General features: G+C 36.1%; 1 protein-coding gene across 1 annotated transcript; it reads left to right on the forward strand.

The window, feature by feature from the left end:
• Window positions 1-5,863: 5,863 nt before the first annotated feature.
• Window positions 5,864-16,509, forward strand: LOC103711445. The gene is made up of 13 exons (XM_008797583.3): window positions 5,864-6,010; window positions 6,087-6,183; window positions 6,282-6,425; window positions 6,530-6,645; window positions 8,222-8,376; window positions 9,037-9,125; window positions 9,261-9,801; window positions 10,022-10,198; window positions 12,453-12,637; window positions 12,798-12,877; window positions 14,749-14,860; window positions 15,991-16,065; window positions 16,150-16,509. Exons 2-13 carry the CDS (start codon window positions 6,094-6,096, stop codon window positions 16,291-16,293), a joined length of 1,908 nt encoding a protein of 635 aa, XP_008795805.1. The 5' UTR covers window positions 5,864-6,010; window positions 6,087-6,093; the 3' UTR covers window positions 16,294-16,509.
• The last annotated feature ends 1,076 nt before the right edge of the window (window positions 16,510-17,585 follow it).

Genomic DNA, 17,585 nt, shown 5'->3' on the forward strand with positions numbered 1-17,585 from the left:
ATATCAAGGAAGGATATAACTTGTCTTGCTCCATTTTACTAGCTAATTAAAAACACAAATGTTAGGTTAGAAGTCGATGTCATTCCTTTGGAACAAGCGCAAACACTTGATGTGCAAGAAGCGCACCGATATTGTAAAGTTCTATACTTAAAACTTAACGAGCAATGCACAATATCATATTTGAAACCATCTAAAGTTAAAGCTACATGCCAAATATGTAATTAATGAAGGAAGCTTATAAAAAATCAAAAAAAAAAAAGGAGGTTAGAAAAACAAACTATTCAAGCATGCAAGTCTGTTAAAAACAAGGTTCTTGAATGCAGCATCTTATATCATTGAAAAAAAGTTGATCATATACTTATAGTTTGTAAAGTAATTTGTTGAAAATGACTACATGCGCAAATACTACTTTCATCAGGATGCGATGACCCTGTACCATGATTTTTTTTCATCAATATCTACTTTTCACATTATAATAGCCTTTCTTTGGGAAAAAAAATAAAAAAAATGATTATTTTCTTACAGTAACAAGTGACAGTTGTTGTTAGATGGGATTGGAATAAAACCGTCGACATGAAACGTTCACCCTAAGTCCGAGTCCAATCCCATTACAAAGTTTGTTAAAGCGAACTGACGTCCAGAGTAGGCATTGTGCTGCGCGCCAGCTGGAGCAGGAAGCTATGATGACATCACCACCGTTAGAACGGCTGTGGAAGTCAAATCATGACGCTGTGTCGCCGTGTCGGTGGGCTTCCATCACCACGTAATTTTTTAACCGGCTTGTCAATTCCCATCCGTGGCCGACGACAGGAGGTTTGTTTGACCGATCTGATATTTATATCACTCATCTTCGCGTTCATTTCTCATTTTCTAACTGATCTGTCAGGAGAGACGTGTCGGAAAGCAAATGTAAGGGGTGAAATTATATAGACGCCCATATTCTTTGGCCCCTTTCCCGCCGTGGTTACGGCGTTTCAGAAAGTCGCATCTTGACTAGGGAGCTCGCCACGTGTCTCCAGGCGGATTGCAGCTAGCTGCCACGTCGGCGTCACCTTGGCCCAAAGAAAGTTTTGATGCAAATTGTCGTGGCCGCGTACGTTTTTCTGGACGGGAAACAGCTGCAAGATCTGAAGACGTGGGCTCTCGCCGGGGATTTTGAATGGGAGGCTTCTGGTGTGTCGGTATGACACACACACTTGGGTACAAAAAAAATATCAAATCTAAAATAGGCTCGATCTAAAATTTGTTAAAATTAAATATAGATTAAACATAAAGTTCATGAGCATATGATCAGCTCCAATCTCAAAAAAGAATAACGGTTAGAACAGAAGCGTGGCACATTGTTACAGCATTGCGCAATTATATATGGCATGCATATGATGAGGGAGCATCCATCCCTAATCATGTAAAAAAAACACATGATTTAGGCTTGCATTAGAACTTGAATGTTTGGTGAACCATCACCTGCTCCTCTTTACATAGATTGTTCTTGTTGTTAATGTTGCTTAGGCTAATGGAGAAAAAAAAATTCTATACTAATTAATACACGCAAAAAAGTCGTGAGCCGAGATCTAGTTGAAAATTAGCAATCCTTACTTCAGAACTAGTGTGAGCATGGCCCAAATTTGCAAGCTTGTAACTGTACCATCTCAGAAAAGTAGAGTTAGCTTTAAGTTACATGTCTCAAGCCCACGAATCTAGAAATAATAAGTTTTAGATAGTCTAAACTCCTATAATCCAACCCATCAATCCAATCTACAATCAACCCGATTTAAGTAAGTTCAGATTTAAGACCTGTTTGGCATGATATAAGTAGGCAAACCAGAAGCCTACTTCACCAAACTGGCTTGAACCCTCCCAGACCAAAGTTACTTCGAGCCATTTCTCCTTTAATTGGACGATGGTGAACTAAATTCAACTCCACTTTGGGCTAACCAAACACCAAAGTGGGTTTCCCGGGATCTGAACCAAGTTTGGATGGCCAAATACAAGCAACCAAACTGGCCTTTAGTATAAACCAATATGAACATAATTGATGGAACATGCCTAACTGTTTCTTAAATAAGTTGGGTTCAAATTAGAGTCCTAGCATAGTTTATTCAGTTCAATTAAATAGGTTTGACATAGATCAAACAAGTCTTAGATGAGTTAATTAAGTTAAATGAGTAATGTTGGTTGGGTTAGCTTACAAGTTTAATGAAAAGGTCAGTTTTGGTTTTAAATTTTTGACTTATTTAATAAATATGTCACATATAGATTGATAGGTATTTGGTCTCACTCTTATTCAATTTGTTTTGTACCTAACTCACTTTACCCAATTGGCACCCCGCTTAAGAAACGGCGTTTTAGAAAGTCGCATCTTGACTAGGGAGCTCGCCACGTGCCTCCAGGAGGATTGCATTGCCGGGGATTTTGACGAGGCGCAAACGGGAAGGCCTCGCTTGGCTCACTGCTACCCAAACCAACCCATAGCCCAACGGATCATCCATTAATTGGCCCAGGCCCATTTAGCTCTAGGCGTTTTATTGTGTGGATGCGCTATTTATTTTACCACATTTTTTGGACCCTTCATGCTGCTATTTACCTCAAAATCATTTGGCTATATATCTCACTAAAACTTGTTTTGCAGCAAAAACTGAGCATATTGACTAATAAAATAGCAAAAATCACACATCTCTAAATAAATATTACATGCTAATCCAAGTTTTTTGGGGGAAAAAAAATCTTTTAATGAAATATCAAAACTCTAAAGCATAATCCCTAAAGTGGATCTCGAAAGAAAAAAAAAAACCCATTGCAGAATCGATTTTGCAAGAAAATCTAGATTTTTTTTAGCAGTTCAATCTATATTTAACCTCTATAGACCGTATTATCTCTTTATGTATCTAATAGCATATTTCCTCAATCAAGGATCCAAATTTCGATTTCAACTTAACTAGGTGTAGGAGGAGGCTGGGGAAAGAAGCAACAGTGCTGGTGACAAAGTTGACATGGGAGTTATAGGCTAAGATGGCATCTTATGTAGAATGACATGATAACTGGTGTAGATCAAAGATGTTGGTTCAGGATCTAGAATAAGGACTAACTAATCTAAGTAATAGTGGTGAAAGAAAAAATTTGGAGATATAAAAAATTATTCAACAAAATCATCGATTCCCTCTCACAAAGATGCCTCCCATAAAAATTCTCCCCACCATTCTTCGTGTCACTCTCTCCCTCTATTAATAAAATTACACACTCCCACTAAAAGATAGAAACATTATGATCTCACTTTTGCTAAAAAAACAAACTTAAGTATGTTATGCCTAAGGCTCAACCTAACTTAACATAAACTTAAATCCTAATGTTATTAAAATCAGTGACCGGCTAAACATAAATTCTAATAAAATTAGAATTTGATAATAAATCTCAATATTCCCTCTCGTTGCAAAGTCCATATCGATCATATTCAATTTGTCAATATCGTGTAACAATAGCCATTGCCATTATTACTATAGTAACGACAACATAAAATAACTTGTTGAACTAATAACTAAACAACACAGCACTTTTATTGGCATGAATAGTAACTCCTTTGCTGGTTTATCCTTTTTTATGCATGTCTTGGAGTCAAACAATATTTTCCAGCACTTTTTGCAACATTGACTTTATGGTCATTATTTCAGTGTTTTATTGAGCATCCAATTTACGCCAACGAATATCAAGTTGCTAATTGCAAACACTGCTCCCTAGAGTATCAACCATTACCTGCACACAAATCAAATCAGCAATAAAACTTCGACTACATTCGTATACTTGTAATTGATTAGCTGCAAGTATCTGTATACAGCTAACTCCTACACACAGAATCAAATCCTCATGCATAGAATTTTCTATCTATTTAAACTTTAGAATAGTCTCATAACTAACTAGCACGCCAAAACCGTTGTCAAATACTAAGGCACAATATAAGTCATCCACACCAAGTATATCTTCTTACTGCTTGATCTCTAAAACTTTTTCAAAATTAGTCAACTCTCATCTTTATGACTGACTAAATCTTTAAAAAAACATCCACATATTAGAAAGTTTCAGTATAACACTCTTCTGCTAGATTTGACTCCTTTTTGTAGATCTCCATGATTGGATCAATTGTAGCGTCATTTGATCCAACATCATTTGACTCTTCCTAAATAATTTCACAATCAATTGATTCTTCAATTGTCTCTTCTGAACTTGATATAATATCCATCTAATTGACCTTCTTTTGCTCTAAGTATTTTTTATGTTTGGGTTGATCATTAAGTTGATCATTTAATTGATCAAGCTCCTCCTGCTTCAAATCTTTATATTTAAACCAACTCTACACTTTATGTGGATTTTCAGGAAGCTTTGATCCAAAATTCACTCTTTAGGCAACTTTTGTTTGAAAACATCTTCATTTCTCACTTTGCTAGATTTTGAGTGGACATCTGCTAAAAAAAATATACTTTCTTGGCTTCCTTTGTATCTTGAATATATAGATAATTCTCTCTGTTTGCTGTAACTTGGAGAATCCATATTATCTTCTTAAGTCTTAGATTCTACCATTTTTTTTTTGTAACCTTACTTATAAAGAGTATATATTGGTATCATCCATGGCTCTTTCAAGATATCCTATAAATCTTATCACATCAAATATAATTTGACCATAGATTTCTAAATGGAAACATTAGTGTTGGCTATTATTACCCAAATATCGAATCATAATACAATCCATATATTTATCCACACATACAAAAAATTGTTAAAAGTTTTAGAACTACACTGAATAATTACCTTCTAAATCAACGATAATCAAGTCCGCTCTACCAACTGTGCTCCAAATAAATTTAATTGAAGCCACATACCACTGGAACACACTCCAATCTCTCTATGATACTATATAAAATGACACGATATTTAGTGTAGATTAAAGGTGACAAACATAAATTAATTCAAGTAGGATGAAAAAAATTGAGAAAAAAAATTTATTCAATAAAATAAAAGTTAAAATAATTTGTGGGCTTTTCCTCGCAAAGATGCCTCATATAAAAAATTCTTCCTACCACTCTTTACATCACTCTTAATAAAATTCTCCTTTTTCTTAGTAAAATCACGTATTCTTCTATTAAAAAATTAGCTCAAGTATATTAAGCCCAAGGCTTAACCCAACTTAACCGATTTGGATATGAATTTTAAAGTTATTAGGATTCTTAGTTATGCAGATATCCTAATGAGATTAAGTTTTGGTATTTTTGGGTTTTTTACACAAATACCCTCCTAAATATCAAATTTTGCATAAACATCCTTCCAAAATTGATATTTGCATGTATACCATTGTAAAACACTTATTTTGCTATTCTATTCTTTTTTTAATCTTTATTTTTTATATATACCCATGCCATCAACACCGTTAAAAAATTAACGGTTACAAATTAAAATGACTAAAATATTCTGAAGGGATAGATATGCAAAAAAAAAATATTTATAAGACGATCGCGATGGAGGACAAGAAGTAATTTTAAAATTTTTATTTTATTTTTAATTAAAATAAATATGATTTTTATTAATGGTGTTAAAAGAACTGTTATATTAGAGGCATTTGCGTAAAAAAATTATTTTATGAGAGTATAAAAATAAATATAAATTTGAAGAGGATATTTACACAAATTTAATTTTTTTTTAGAATGGTATTCATATAATTTTATTTTATTTTATTTTGTTATTATTTTTTTGGTGGTTAAGGTGGGTTCAGTCGGAAATCAGTGATTAGATCCACTGGCGAGGTGAAAGCTTACGGGCTACGGTAGACCCAGGCGGGCCATGACCCGTGAATCAGGGGCATTTGCGGAAAAGGAAAATTGAAGAGGCTTTAGGGTTTTAGAATGGAGAGATTTTGGACCTCGGAGGGAAAACACAGAGCGCGATAGAGACAAAGCTCGTTAAATCACCGCCTCCTCCTTCCTCTTCGTTTCGGATTCCTCCTCGCGAGCTCGCTTCCTTTCGATTGGTAGGTCCCCTCTCGTTGTCTTGAGCAAAGATTTCTTCTTCCTTCCTATGAATTCGAACTTTTAATTTGGTTTCAGAAAGAGGATGAGCTCTCCGAACCTCAGAGACCTCCTGACCGCTTTTAGCCCCTCATCAGATTTCTTCGCCACTACCTCCGGTGATGGCCGAATCAAGGTTATTTTCTTTCTTTTCTCTTCGGTTTTCTTATAAAAGGAATTAAAGGAGATATCTGGTTGTTTCCGGCATTTGATTCCTTGGCCGTTGTTCTTCAGATATGGGACACCGTAAAGGGTCAGTTACAGACTGAATTCGTGGACATAGCCTCATCCGATACTTCGAACATGCTTTCCGAGCCCAAAAGCGGCCATCTTTCGCTTGATTACACTTGCATGAAGTGGGTGCAGCTGGGGAGCAAGGTTTTTTACTTCACAAATCCAAAGATGCAGTTTTTCGTGGACAACTATTATCGTATGCCTATTATTTGTTTGTTTTGGGGACTGATTTGGTTTCTGCCGTGCAGAAGAGAAAAAAGCCTGGAAGTTCTCTGTTGGTGTTGGGGACGGGGAGTGGCGATGTTTTGGCACTTGATGTCTCTGCAGGTCAGTTGAGGTGGAAAGTCAGCGACTGCCATCCCGGGTGAGTTTCTTGTTCTGGGTTTCTTTTATGGTGGACTTGGAAGTGCCAATGTTGTTCATATTATTGTTGATGCGGTCGGATCAAAAGATTTACTGATTCGTGATAGTATACCAAGTTAGTGTCATCTTTATGTACATGGGACTGAATGTGATTATGAAAATAAAAATTGTAGTTTACTAAACTTAGAGTCAGAAACCTCGTACTTTAGTGTACGTGACCAATTGATGTAGCTAAGGTAGGTTGGCTCAAACTCATTTACTAAGGAGCCGTAGCTTGGAATTGTTAATAGGGGTGTGCAATCTACTGAAGAAATAATGGACTTGAAGTCAGTATATATCTTAATCTGTATTCTCTAATATGCTAATTGAATACTGGAGTCATAGTTATGTAGTTTGCCAAACAACTGTTAGCATTGGAGATCTTCGCTTGAATATAGTGCACTAGAATTTTATGTACTTGTGATCTTTAAGGTTCATGTGTTTCAGAGAGTAAGTGGGCTGATGATGGGTCTGCAGATCTGCCAGCAAGGCCTCCATTCTCATGAGTTAAAAACAAAGTCTCAGATCCAGCTCTGCTTGAATGCTTCATCCAAGTTGGTTGACTTAAAATTCAGATGATGGAGATAGAAATATCTTATTCACTGTAGGATGCCATCCTCATAAATCCTCTTGTTTGTTTGCCAATCCACTTTAGAGCCTCTAGGCTCTTACTAAACACCCAAGCACCCTTGCCGATATCTATAATTAGAAGTAAGTTGGAACATGATTTTTTCTGGAGTTTTTTTTCTTTCATCGTGTAGAAGTGAAACCTTATCTAAAGAGCTGTTTCTATCCTCCAGCATTTTTTTTTAATACCTTAGTAATCTTTATTGATTGGTCAAAACCCATGGATATCGTGGAAGAATCAAGAAACCTGATAGCACTTATCTTGTGGAGAATGTAGCTATGGATATGAAAGATAAAGAAGGATTCATAACATTATTTTGACTTGATGTAATAAAGCCTACTGGCCTCTGTTTGATCAAACAAAACGGCTTTTCCCGTCAACTAAGGGTTAACTGCCTAAATCCCACTTGGCAATTTCCTATCTTATTCAGCCTCTGAAGTAGAAACAGTTCTTGAAACAATTTTGACTGTATCCATCTGAGTTATTGACCCCTCAGTTTGTGCTCTTTCATGTATACCCAAATTTTAACGCATCGGTTATCTTTTTGCAAAGGCTGTTTAATAACTGAAAGTGTCTTCTACATGGTATGGTTTCAATGATAGGTTATTTATACTTAGATTTACTTCCAATATGTCACTTTTGCGATGACTTATTCTGACCAACTCAATCAGAACTTATATATATATAATTTTCCATTAAAAAACTGCTGGACACACATAAGTGCTGGGTTACGTATGAAATGTTCACTCTAGTGCAGAATTCTCTTTTATATGATAACTGTTTGACTATTTATTTTTAACTAAATTAAGAAAATATTTTCATATCTATGTCCTTTGAAATGCTTCCAAATGAATGCACTACTGGTATTGGTTCTATGATAACTAACCATGGTATCTTTAATAACTGGCAGGGGTGTTAGTGCTGTTTCATTTTCAAAATATCATCATTGTGTATATACAGCAGGTGTTGATGGTATGGTTTGCCAGATTGATACTAAAACAGGGAGCATTATATGCAAATTTAGATCTTCTTCAAAAGCAATATCATCGTTGTCTATCTCTGCAGGTATTATATTGTTGTTGCCGACAAAATGTTTTTTCTTGGAATAGAGCACTCAATTTAATATAGTGTAGACAAATTGGTGTTATTGCTTGTTAAACAGTAGACTCATGCAGCTTAAAACTGAACAAAATGCTTCCATGGTTTGAAAACATAACCTCTAAACTAAATAAGTTGCTTCTTCTGAGTGCAATCAATTTCTGTATGCTTGTTTGTCTTTGGTATGCTGCGAGAAGTACTCTGGCTAATCCAAGAATACAATTTTCTCTTTTTTAACATGCCCACTCGACTACTGCAAAATTTAAATTTTCCATTGTGAGGCATCTAGGTTTATCCACTAAGGCATCTTCCATCAGGGCACATTATTGGAAAATTGATTAATCTGATAACCAGAGCTATGCTTAGTGGGTTTGTTTGCCTGTCTCATGTATATATCTGCATTAGTGCATGCTGGGAACATCTTCAGCAAATGTTTTCTTTCCAACCTTATGATCAGTAGATGTTTAAAGTCTTTAATGTTCAATGAGTTATATTTTCATGCTTTATTGGCGGCTAGATCCTCAACTACAACGTAAAGGGTACCTTAAAAAAGGATGACTTTGTTTCTTCTCATTATGGACACAGTTCAATGCCAACACTGACAAACTAATTATGTCTCCTTATCAGATGGTAGGATAATGGCCACTGCTGCTGCTCAGTTGAAGGTTTTCAATTGCTCAGATAACAAGAAGATACAAAAGCTTTCCGGACACCCGGTGTGTGGGATTATCCTTTACTCCCTTTTGTTCTATTCTTGTCTCCTTTTCCCTCTTTTTTGGTCTATGCCTACCTGTTCTGGGTCACTGCATCTGCTGTAGAACAACCATGCTGAAATCTGTGCTGCTGTACAGGTGGCTGTTCGATGCATGATTTTCAGTGAAGATGGAAAGTATATCTTATCATCTGGAGTTGGTGAAAGATATGTTGCCATCTGGAAAGTAGGTGGTGGCAAAAAGCAGTCTGCTAGTTGTGTTCTTTCAATGGAGCATCCAGCCATCTTTCTGGACAGCAAGAGCTCAGATGCTGAGGGCACTGATGATGAAGGTTTATATGTTTTGGCCATTTCAGAGACAGGTCTCTGTTATTTCTGGTATGGAAGTAGTATTGACAACTTGCGAAATAGAAAGCCTACCAAGATTTCATTGTCTATTGATCCTTCCCTTGCAAAAAATAATACGGGCATGGCAGTATATGCTGCAAAATTTCAAAGCATAATCAAGCCTGCTTCTGGGCAAGTGTTCATTGCTCATGGTTCCCTGATAAAGCCAACATTTGAGAAAGTCATGGTGCAATATGGTACAGATGTAAATTTGGGTACCTATCAAAGTGGGGTTCTCTTACCAATGGACAAGTCTTCCATTGTTCGGAAAGCTCAAGCTACTCAAACTAAAGGTACAACATATGCATTTACAAAATTATTCTCATTTGATGGGTTATTGTTAACAAAAGAGTTGAGCACAGTAAGAACTCATTTTAGATCCAAGACATGGTTAGCTTGAATTAACTGCTAGATACATGTGATTGTATTAATGATGCGATCTGTGTTTTATAGTTCTTCTTCTTGTTAGAGACTTGTCTCAAATAATGGTGCTAAAATTCCTTTATATTTCAGGGACAATCACTGCACTAGACCGTGCAAATGCAGAAGATGCTGTATTACCACTTCCAAAGCTTTATGGTCAAGACAAGAAAAGAAAGCATGCTGCGACACATGTGATTGCAGATATGAAGATTGCAATGGTCGATTCCCTGAGCAATAAGAACAAAGTTTTGCCTGTAGATACAAGAGGTTGTGTGTTTTCTGTTTATTATCATAGATATCTTACCAGTTTGGTAATTATCTTTTAACTATCGTTTCATCGAGTTGCATAAAATAATCAAGCACTAACCTATTTATTCCATTGTACATGTGATTTTTGTACATGCATTATTAAATATTCATTTAATGCTTGGCAAATTTCATTAGTGAGACTAACCATTGAAACTAATTATATCTAGCTCTGCAGCATCTCTGATCCTAGATGTGATGGAATTATTTCTCATAAGCTTACATGGCAGTTACTACTAATAATAGTTATTGTGTAATGCTACATGATTCATGTTTGTGTGTGTCTCTGGGCAGGGCTGCGGTCAGGTATGCATGGCTTTGCCACTGCCGGGTTTGTGTGTGCATGATGCATGTGGGGTATGGGAAAATGTATGCAAGAAGTAACGTTGAATGGGCATGCATAGGTTAACCCAAACCTTTGGGCGAAATGCCATCTTGCACTATTATCTTAATTCAATTTAGGTTGATTGTCCACGGTTTCTACGTCCTCCAATACATATTAGAAATATTTTTTTGTGTTATGTGTGTATGTTTGGGATATATTAGGAATGTTAACTGAGGCAAAGCAACAGAATGTTGAATGTTTATAATGGGATTTATTAGCAAAAGGCTATAGACAAGAGGTAGTGATAAAGAGGGATTTTGGAATCAGGTAGTTAGGGAAAAGTATTGTATATATGTGGCTTAAGTGATAGTTGAAATGCATGGATGAGGTCTTTTCTGCATATTGTATAACTAAAGTTTTAATCTCTTGATGTTGGGATAGTCAGGATGGTTCTAGATTATTGTTTTTGGAACGTTTTCTGCTTGAGGGAGAGAAAGTTACTAGCCATCTCTTTTAGGCTGCTTCCTACTTGGATCAAAATGTTGAGGTAAAGGATAACTGGCTTCATCTGGGGATAGGGAAGTGTGGAAATCTTGAAGTTATGGCAGCTAGCATTCTGAAAGTGATCATGTCAGTAGTTTTTTGCGATTCTAGATGGAGCAAGGTTCTGGTATCTTTTTTGAGGGAAAGCATGAATCCTGATATCAAGGAGATGATTATAGAATTTAGTGATGAGAGGCATGTGGGGTAATAAATATAGTTTGTGTATATGGCTTAATGGAAGAAATGGCATGCATTATTTGGTTGAGGAATCTCTGCAATTTCCATCTCGCCTATCCTTGGGAGATCTTCTGACAATCCAAGCAAGACAGGTGGTGATGTGTATGGCACTTGTTATTTGCCATGTATGTATGATGAGGAAACCAGCCATCATCCCATCTTATTCTTCCTTGGAGGGTTTGTGGCGTCCAAATTCATCCACATTCATCCAAATTCTTTCTTATTTGGCAACTTTCTGCTTAAAATTCAGTTTAGACAAGAAATTTTCACAACAATCGCCTCATGCATTATGGAGGATACTATAAAAGAGGGGAATTGAAGGATTTATCATGTTTTATATAGACAGTAAGAAATTCCAAGACTACTTTTAGTTCACGTTACTCTTTAAGTTGCTAATCATTTTCAAGTTCGACAATCTTCTTTAACATTGTTTGCCATGTCCCTTACCCTGTTAATAAGCCTCCTTTGAATGCCGTTGGCATATGATGGCTTTGGCCTACAACATGGACCACTCATTATTCTTTAATTTTTAATTTGCTTATAATTTTGTTTTTTTGTTTTCTTTTCTATTTACCTTGTAATGTTTTTCTGCTTCATAGTAGAAGGCATGATATGTTATTTTTCATCTTCTCCAGCACTTGAACAATCATTCTGAACCATTCACTAGAAAACACGTTGTTGTCTGCTATATTCCTGTCATAGTGGTGCTATACCTACACATAGCCACTTGAGTGTGTGGTCTTATGTGCTGATGTCGCCACATAGTTGGCAGCGCGCAGGAAATTAGTTAAGCCATGTTTATATGTAAAAACTTGAAATACTCCAAAAACAGGAGTTTTTCTGAGCATAAGGTTTTCCTCCTTGTCATATGGAAAGCATTGTGATAGCTAGTTATAATTTTGAGTACCTCTATGTGTCATGAAACTTCGATGCTGTGTGGTGATTAATGGTATTAATGGTCGGTTATATTTCTTTTGAATTCCCAATGAGAACTCAATGTGTTTTTGTTTATTTGGTTTGTCGTATAAAATGTATTTTTTGTCCGTTTTATTACCATGGTATGCATTTTAAAACTCGATCTATTTTGCTTATTGTTGTTGGCTCATGCAGTTAGCCTGCAACAAATGAAAGAGGATGATGTTATATGTTTAGAAGATAGGCTGAGAGCAGCAGGGATTCTTGGTAGTAAAGCTGATCTCAGCACAGGAAGCTATTCCAGTAGTCCTATTAAAACTGCTATGGACATATTCAGTGGCAGCCACTTGTCAGTTGATGCTAATGTGTCAGCAAAGAAGGTTTGTCTCTCGTAAAATTAGTAAACAATAAAATTTTGGAGGTGGCTTATCATGATTGCCTTTTTATCTAGGTTTCTCATTTGATTGTAAACAGCTTACTTTAAATATTTTGCAAGAATCCAGAAGTAAATACTGATTGCATCTTATTATTTATTGCTAGATAAGGGCACATATCTTGTCCATGAGCTCCAGTGATGCTTACAAATTCCTTGAAATCTTGGTGTCTGCATTGAAAACAAGGTATACCAATTTCCTTTCTACATTTTAGTAGAGCAATCAATTATATATATATATATATATATTTTATAATGTGAATGGAAGGCGAACCTTGGCACAATGGTAGGTTTGCTCCATTGTGACATGGAGGTAGCGCATTCGAAACATGGAAATGACCTCTCTACATGTGAGGGTAAGGCTGTGTTCATCTAACCCTCCCCAAACTTTGCAATGGCGGAATTATCGTGCATTGGGCTGCTCCTTAAAATATTATAATGGGAATGCTTGAATTGAATTTCCATCCCTTGAACTCATCTCTACCTTCTTTGATCCAAGGGGCACTGAGGACAAATAAAGACTCCAATTATTGTGATGAACTCTCCTCCACACCCCCCCCTTCTTTCATGTAAAAAAAAATACTGTCTATAGGTAGGCACTGAATAGAGGTGTATAGTTTTATCCACCACTTATATTACCGTTGAAGAGAAACTCCATTATGCCCATATATCTAATCTTAACCCTAACATCACCAAATCATTGCATTACATGCTTTCACGGATTTTAAATGCAAAGCCATCAGTGTTATGATATTTAAATTGTTCCGATTCTAGATTCATTAGAATTTTGCTTTTCATATTGTGAATATAAAAGGAAAACGCTGATGTCGGTAGAGCTTATTGTTAAGTTGCTTCACACAATCATTTTCAAAAGAGAAGACTACATCATTTGCATGTGATTAGACCACTATGAAGAATGATTTTGCAGCATCCTGGTTCTTGTTCATCTTTCAGGACTTCGTAGGATTAGTGCTTTCTTGTTAACTTGCCATCTTTTATGTAAGCACATGGTATAATTATGGCTTGTTGACCTGAATTTGGCTCGTGCAAAGGAAGAAATCTTTTTCCTCTTATATACAACCTTCTGAATTCCTGCTGTTGACCTCCACTAGATGGCTCATCATAATATTGATATAAGCATTGCCAGCCTAATATGCTATAATTTTTCTATTAGCATGTTTTTCTTTGGCTTCAGTCCACCGGCTCCCAAAGCTTAATTTTTTTGCTATAATGTTTCAATGAGGTAGACATGGTTATACTCGAGTAGATCTCTACTAAGATCTGGTTAAGTTTAGATTAGATGATAGAGGTCCTACATCGATGATGCGAGCCATTGAATGTGATCTACTATCTTTAAATTGCTTAGACACCAAAAATTATGGGATGTGGAGACCTCTAGCTTATGCATCAAGTAGCCAAAAAATCATATTCTGTTTCATGTTATTTAAACTGCCTATTTTTGACCACTTGGTGCATAGGCTAGGAGTTTCCAAATCATATGATTTTTTATGTGTAGGCAGTTGAGAGGTAGTAGATCACATCTAACAGTTTGAATCATCTATTTGGGACTCCTATCATCCAATCTAAACCTGACCAGATCTGGATGGTGATCTGCATGAGTGTAACCAAGTTCAAGTCATGTTTCTAGTACCTTTTTGCTTTATCTTTTGGGCGGGTGATATGATTAGCACCTGTATTCTGTGACACAGTTTCTTTGACACCATTTGTGATGAATAAGTAAATTTAATCCCATCCGGAAAAAAAATTATCGAGAACATTTTGCTTGGACATAACATGAAGGAGCTAAAATCGTTGAAATTTTTACCTGTAGGCCACTTTGAACTATAATTTTGATGTTGTAGTCACTGCCGCAAGTGTGGTGGATTATGTGTCAGGTTTTTGCAGTGGTGCTAAACTCAAATCTTCCTCCATGGTTGCCAATAAACTGTAGCTCACTATTTCATGTTTTTTGGTTTTCACAAGAATAAATGTATATATCTAATTGCATGTCAAGCGGTTAATTCTTAAATGATGACTGGATTAAACTTTCTTTAACAGATCAGCCAGTACAAATCATGCTATCCCATGGATATATTGTATTTTAGTCAACCACGGTCACTTTATCATATCTCAAGAGTCTTCTGCGCAACTTCTTAATTGCTTGCAAAAGGTATTCCTTTTCTGTCTTCGTGTTGGTTGTCACACAAATGGTGCATATTTGTGTACTATATTTTTTGCTGACATAGTACATCTGTTTGATATTCATTTTTATGTACATTTTCTGCATTTCCATTTCTTGTGGGTAATCAATGTACAGAATGGCATCTTGAATTTTGTTTATTTAACATCCAATGGGCTTGGGAAAATTTGGCAACTTATGGCTGCCAAGACATGGTTTTGCTGATGGCACTACAAGTAGAGTTTTGTCATTTATTGTGCGTTGCATGATGATTGATGAATACATGGTTTGTTATGCTTATTTCTTTGGGTTGGGTAGGTTTGGGACTTGGGCTAGCACCTGTATGCTCTACATTATAGGAGGCTTCTACATATAGGATCACTAGGTGTAATGGCTCCTAGTATCTCGAAGGTACACAAGGATTTTAAGTATTTATATCAAGGGGAATCAAAAGTAAAATAATTGTAGAAGCTGCAATAGAACTGGGCAAAGGAAATAGGCATCTGGTTGCTTTTAGCTGGCTGATTTTATGATTAGTCTCAGGGCATCAATTGCATGTTTGCAGAGAGACAGCTGATGATAAATTGTTGGTTAAAATATTTTTACTAAAAGCTACAATCTTATAGAAGATGCTTGGGTCTGACAGCAGGATCATCAAAAATTATCTATTTGAATTCCTCATATGTATTCATGTATAATATACAGTAATGTTTTCTGAATCAGGTATAACGTGAAATATATTAATAACCATTGTTGATTGTCTTTGAAAAATTTCGATTCTTGACTTGGTTCTCTTTGATATCATAATATCATTTGAACTTTTTGGTTTCCTATTAAGTAGGGACATGTCGGTTGAGTACTTTACAAACATTTTTGCATTATGTTGTGTAATCAATATATTGCTGCTTATCTTACATTTGAATTCAAAATATTATTGCATCTTCATGTGCGTCAACATTTCTGCACAGAACCAGTCAGTAAATTTGTGGTGTCTCATCTGAAAGTTCTCTCACTTTTTATACTGTAGCATTTTGTTGCTCCTCGGCATTGGTTTTTTACTTTCATGGATACCCTACATTGCATGAAATGGAAGGCAAATTTTTAATCCTTCTCTATTGCAGATGACAGGGCTAAAATGTGCGGCAATAGAACCTTTATTAAAGCTATCTGGTCGTTTTCGGCTGATCATGACACAGGTTGTAATGGATTATTCTTTTCTAACCTCGGGTAAATTCCTTATGATTGTGTAACATGGCTGATATATTATCTCCACTTTTCAGATTGATATGGCTGGAAAGTGTACGGTTCAACCGCAGTTGGCCGAGCATCATAGTGATGACGGTGAAGAGGAAGATATTGATGAATTGATATATGGGGAAGAAGATGAATCCCAAAGTGGTAGTGATGATGATAACTCGCGATGACCAAGGAACGTAGCTTTTGATGGTTCACCTTTTGCATTGTTTGAGATCTAATTTTTTTTCTATGTATTATAAGAATCTCTATGGGAAATTGATATCTGAATATGGTAAGCCATGGTGTTGGTCTATCTGTAGCCGTAAAGGCCCATGGCTAGAACAGTTTTGTATGTTATTTATTTGATAGTAGAGAAAATCCAAGCAGATGATCGTGTAAATATTGGTAATAGTTTTTCTTGTGTTGTTCTTACCTATGGCAGTAGCCACCTTTAGAGTGCTGATGTTGACACTCTTGCCTGGGGGTGGTGATGATTCAGGTCGTGATGATTCGACATTCATGACCCAATCCGACCTGACCGATCTTTGAACTGTTCTATCTTGCATTACCCAAACCCAAACCAACTTCAACCTGTTTAAACCAAGCCTTGGAATTCTTGATGACTCTGTCCAAGGTAACTACGCAGAAAGTATTAAAAAGAGACCCAGCATCCCATACCCAAAGTCATCAGTCATCCTGACCCAAATAAAACTCTATTTTCATAACCTGAGTTGGGTCAAAGCTCTACCCATATATGACCCTCTTAAACTCTAGATCAGGAAAAAGAAAAACTTGTACCTGACCGAACTGAATATCCTTGACATCCTGCCCCCAAAAGGGTCAGATTTGGTTGGCTTTTCTGGGTTCGGTCAAATTTGCTCCCCTACTCTTGCCTTTAGAGAGTTATAAAATTCCAGCCAAGCAATGTTATAAATTACTTCAATTTTCTCTGGTAATTGTTCATCAGTCTCATTAATGATATAAAAATCGATTTTGTGACAGTTTTTCAAGTAGTATATCTTTGTTGATGATAGGCACGCCTTTGTTGATGCTTGGTTGATGAGTCTAACTTTTACAAGTTCATTTGACAAGTTATAAATTTTGGAGTCCATGCCAGTAGTAACTCTTTAATATCTGCTCATTGTCTGTGGCTAATACCATTAACATAACATTCGTTGCCAATTACAATCTGCAAGTTTATTCCACCTTTTTGTACCACGGATTTGGTAGTTTTATGGTTTTAATTGAAGAAATGTTTGCTCATGTTATTCGTTTATGGTTTGTGGCAGAAATTGAATTATGTTATTTAACATAATGTTGGAAGGGGAAAATTGTCCAAATGGTGGCTCTATGTTCTTAATATAGTTTTCATGTCTGTACAGCATCAGACTGTTATTCTCATCGTGGAAAAATAAACTATCATCCATAATGGTTAGGCAGTAAACTTCAATGAGAATATTGGATTATGTAGCCGGGGCTT

This window comes from Phoenix dactylifera, chromosome 3, assembly GCF_009389715.1.
Source record: "Phoenix dactylifera cultivar Barhee BC4 chromosome 3, palm_55x_up_171113_PBpolish2nd_filt_p, whole genome shotgun sequence".
Lineage (NCBI taxonomy): Eukaryota > Viridiplantae > Streptophyta > Magnoliopsida > Arecales > Arecaceae > Phoenix > Phoenix dactylifera.